The sequence below is a fragment of the Frankliniella occidentalis genome, unplaced genomic scaffold (genome assembly GCF_000697945.3).
Source record: "Frankliniella occidentalis isolate FOCC.00 unplaced genomic scaffold, Focc_3.1 Scaffold158, whole genome shotgun sequence".
NCBI lineage: Eukaryota > Metazoa > Arthropoda > Insecta > Thysanoptera > Thripidae > Frankliniella > Frankliniella occidentalis.
The window spans coordinates 711,605-716,031 of record NW_026267284.1 but is presented as its reverse complement, the minus strand read 5'-3'; the positions used below and the strand labels follow the sequence as shown (position 1 = coordinate 716,031).

Genomic DNA, 4,427 nt, shown 5'->3' with positions numbered 1-4,427 from the left:
AGAGTTTGCGCCGCTACTGCTGCTGCGAGCCCAGGCTCCAGGCTCGACAGCGGGCTCAGTTAGCTGCCGAACGAGGGGGAAACGACTGGAGATCTCGTGTACAGCGGATTACCCGGGATTACCTGGGATTACCCTGGATTATCCCTTGAATACTCCCGGATTACCCTTGATACCGCCGGTTTACCTCCGGATTACCCCTGGCTTACGCCCGAATTAATCACCAGATTACCTCCGGATTACTCTCGGATTACCCCGGATTGACACCATGTCGTGTCTAGCGGATTACCTAAGTCCCCCATCGCTGCCCAATAGCTTTGCCGGCGCGAAGGAGAAGGTAGGAGGGGACGGCGTGCGAGGCGCGCTGATGCGGCCCGCCCGTAAAACATTTCTCGAGATCGGTGGGGCCGGCCCGTCGGCCCGCCCGCGGCGCGCTGCACGGCGGCGAGGACAAGCCAGTTCAACACCTCCACCAGCCCCAGCGCGGCCTCCTTCCCGCGGGAATCGACGCACAAATCACCAGGAGTCCTGCACCCCACCCGCCGAAAACGTTAATCGCTGGCCCACAGTGAAAATGACACAGTCTGTAGGCTACAGCCCTTCTGAGATCGAATTAACTCATCTTGGCACTGCTGGAGTCAACAAGCAGCACACGAGTGTCCCTGCGTGTTCCCTTCACACTCACCTGTCCTCCGCTGCGCTGGGCTGGGACGGCACCTGCTCTTCAAAGCGCTGCTGCTGCTCGGAGGGGCCTTTACAGACCGTCCCGTTCTCCAGCGGGGGTGCACGGTTCGGTTCTCTTGTATCGTGGTCACTCACTGTCTCCGCGACAACGGCACTGCTGTCGTTTGCTGACACTTGTGCTGCTGTCATCACTTCACAGTTCTCGCACACACTCCCCCGAGCCCCACTGCCCTCTGTGCGGACTGTATTTGACTCGTTCTCCAGCGCTCGCTGGGTTTCCCCCTGGAGAGCATGCACTGCCTCCAGTCTCCCATCACCTTCTATCGTGATTCCACCATCCTCATTGCTCGTGTTGTCCAGGAGATCGATCGACTCCTCTTGACAGTTGGAGACTTCCTCTAGAGGGACACATTCGTCCTTTGTCGGCATCAAGACTTCCTGCTGGAGAACACGATCGCACTCCGGACTGGTGGAGCCGTTCGTGACGGGGAGGTTCTCGGCCACATGGCCGGTAAAGCCGTTCTCCAGGGGAACGCATTCATCCTTCTGTTTGAAAAAGCCGTTGTCTAGGGAAACCACCTCACCTTCTTGGCTTGAGAAGCCATTTCCGTTCACCTGAGGGCCATTTTTTCCCTCCGGACTTCCGTTTTCCACGCTTGCAGATCCGTTGACGGGCAGCCCGTTGTTCTTCTCCGGGCTGACGGGATCGCCAGCGGGGAGTCCTCCGGGCGGCACGCTCGTCTGGGCGTTACCCATATTGTTCTCCAGGTTCTCCGCATTGGTTACGTCCACCTGACAGTCTACAAACTCCTCCTCGTCGTCCTCGGAGCCGTACTTGACGGGGAACCTGATTGCAATCTTTGCTGGAACGTAGTAGTTTTCAGTCTGTGCGTTGAAGCGCACGCTCTTCTTCTCCCCCTTGGGCGCGTCGGCGGCCTTGAGGATGCAGTGGATGACCGTTTCGTTTTTCGGGGGCGCGTCCGGCGACGCGTCGGTGGCTTCGGCGACGACGACGGCGTCCCCAGCAGGAGACTTATCGGAGTCCGCGTCGCCGGCGCTGCCGTTGACGACGCGGTGGTCGTGCATGTCGGGCGGGGACGAGGTCGTCGCGGCGGCGGCGGGCCGCTCACTGTCCATCATCATCGTCGTCGTCGGGCCGCGAGGGGGCCCGCGTCATCCTGGCAGCGGCCCGGGGCGGCTCGGCACCGCCGCCTACTGGCGGCGCGCGTCACTTCCGGTCCTCGTCCTCATCCCACCCCCGCGCTATCACTGGCCGCGCGCGCCGCGCCCCTACTGCACCCTCCCGATGCACTGCGGTCCGGTCCGGTCCGGTCGCGGCCGCGGCTCGGCTCTCTCACGGTGCGCGGCGGCGGCGCGGTGCGACGCTATAGCTAGGACTGAGGAGCCCCCGGGGGCCGCGGCGGCCAGAGGCGGCCAGAGGCGGCCAGAGCCCCGCCGGGGGTGTCTATTGGGGTGCTGCAGCAGCCGCGGCCGGTCCGCCCCGCCCCGCCCGCGCCCCGCCAGCTGGCGCGCTGCTCCTCCTACACGGCGCGGGCCTCTGGCCGCCACCGCCGCGGCGTGGGCCAAGGGCGTGACGGCGTGACGTCACGGCATCACGTCACACGGCAGCCAGCAGTCGCGAGCGGGGCGGGGCGACCCGACTCGCCCGAACTCTTACGCGCCTATCCGACCCCGCCTCGACTCCAGCTGCTTCCGAATCGAACGCTGCCGGCCGTTCGTAACCGAAGTGAAGAGGCATGTTTTTGTTTCATCCATGAGAAAGGAAATGAACCAGAATAACAAGCCCGCAGTAACTGAGCAGAGCATTTATTTTATAAAAAAGAGACATAGCCTAGCACAGCGCACAGTCAGGGGCAGAATTTCATCAAAGCGTCTCGGAAAAGCGGCCGGTCATCCCCGGAGAGCTCTGGGTGGCAACCTGATGCACACGGAGTGCAATATTTTGGGACAGAGCAGTAGTAACTTGAGGATGGTGGAATCAGCTCGATCGAGGGGTGCACCTTCAGGAGGTCGTTGGCAAGGAGATTGTCGTGCAACCAGGAGTGAAGGCAGTGGTGGTGTATGTCGAACCCCATGGCATGCACACCCAGCTCGAGGGTCCGCAAGGCTGGGCACGTCTCGGGGCCGAGGGCCTGCAGCAGCTGGGGCGGCGCATGAGACCTCAGGTCCAGGTGCTGAAGAGCGGGCAGCGCGGGGAGTGCGCTCAGGAGCGGCTGCTCCTGAGGAAAGTAGTGGCTGTCCTCCTCCTCTCTCCAAATGTTAGTGATAGCCAGCGACTCAACGCGGGAGCGTCCTGACCAGGCCAGGTCGCGGACCAGGCGTACGCCGGCGTCATCGGGGCTGGTGGCCCCGGGGTGGTACTGCAACGAAACCTCACGCAGCTGGGTGGCGCGGCGGAGGAACCCGGCGGCCCCCGCGACCAGAGCAGACGGCATGTCGCATCTGATGTGAAGGGTCAGCTTCCTCAGAGAACCACACTCTGCCACGACCTCCATCCCGACGAGTACGGCGGGGCAGGTGAGCTCGCGAAGGTTAGGCATCGCGGCCAGGAGGGACGCCGTGGAAGGAGACTTCAAGACCGGGTTCAGCCAACTATCTCGCAAGTCAACCTCCTCTAGGGTAGGGGCGTGCCCGGCCAGAACGAAGTCGACGAAGGGCTCCGACCTCAGCCGAAGTTTGCAGCTGAAGAGCTTCAGGGAGGGTATTATAGCCACGGTGCTGTGTACGACAAACCACCTGTCCGGGAAACAATCAACTGCAAGCTTTTCCAGTCCGGACGCTACGGCCAGCGTATCAAACAAAAGAGAGAATCCGAATAGAGTCTGTGAAGACTCAGTGGAAGCGTTTTTCTCAATGATCGTCACCCGCCCAGGTGGGAACCAAACGGAAAGGTCTCTCAGCCGCCCGAGCGCCAGTTGGTTACGGATGACGAAAGCGGCGTGCATGCAGACATCGATGTCTTCCAGCACCAGCCTCAATTTCGAAACGGCACATCTGGTCGACGTGAAGGACAGCTGACACCTCTTCGACGGTAGCTGGAGATGCAGCATGCGCACGCAGGGCGCCAATCGCAGCGCCGGGCAAATCAAACGGTCTTCAGCACTGACCTTCGTGTGCATGTCATATACACTGAGCCGTCGACGCCGCCACGGTTGCGGGTGCACGGCGAGCTCTGCCAGCCTCTTGCAGACGAGCCGACAGGCAAGGAGATCCTTCACGCCGACATACTCCAAGACCATCAGCAAGACGTCGTCGTGCAAAGGCTCCATTCTCTGCAAAGACAGACGTCTATGTGTAGGTATCGTGCAAGCAAACCAAGCATAACAGGCACGGTGGCAGAGTGTAGCACGGTAAGATAAAGGAATCGTTATGCTAAAACAACACCTATAACCGAAAATCATGATTTAACATTAGGTCAACAAGAGCGCAGCCTTCAAAGACACATCTTCGAGGGGTGTGGTACTTGACGCAATATGTGTACATCGGGAAAACAATCACACAATAGGAAGGAATCGCACAAAATCGGCCACAATCGAAACAATCACACACAATCACACATAATCATGACACAATCAAGTCACAATCTGACACAATAGGGTATTTCAATGGAGCGCTGCCCGGAACTAAGAAGAACAAAACCGGATACAGAGAGCGGTGGTGGGCGCGGGCGCGCGAAGGAGCGGCGGGTGGAGGGGAGCCTCCCCGCCCGCCCTCCGCTCCTCCGC

General features: G+C 60.7%; 1 protein-coding gene across 1 annotated transcript in view; it reads right to left on the bottom strand.

Annotated features, from left to right (window-relative positions):
- Positions 1 to 2,492: 2,492 nt before the first annotated feature.
- Positions 2,493 to 4,427, bottom strand: part of LOC113216055 (uncharacterized) — a 2,689-nt gene continuing 754 nt past the window's right edge. The window contains exon 2 of the mRNA XM_026435755.2: positions 2,493 to 3,974. Within this exon, the coding sequence (XP_026291540.1) occupies positions 2,550 to 3,971 (1,422 nt within the window). The 5' untranslated portion in view covers positions 3,972 to 3,974 and the 3' untranslated portion in view covers positions 2,493 to 2,549. The remainder of the gene's footprint in view (positions 3,975 to 4,427) is intronic.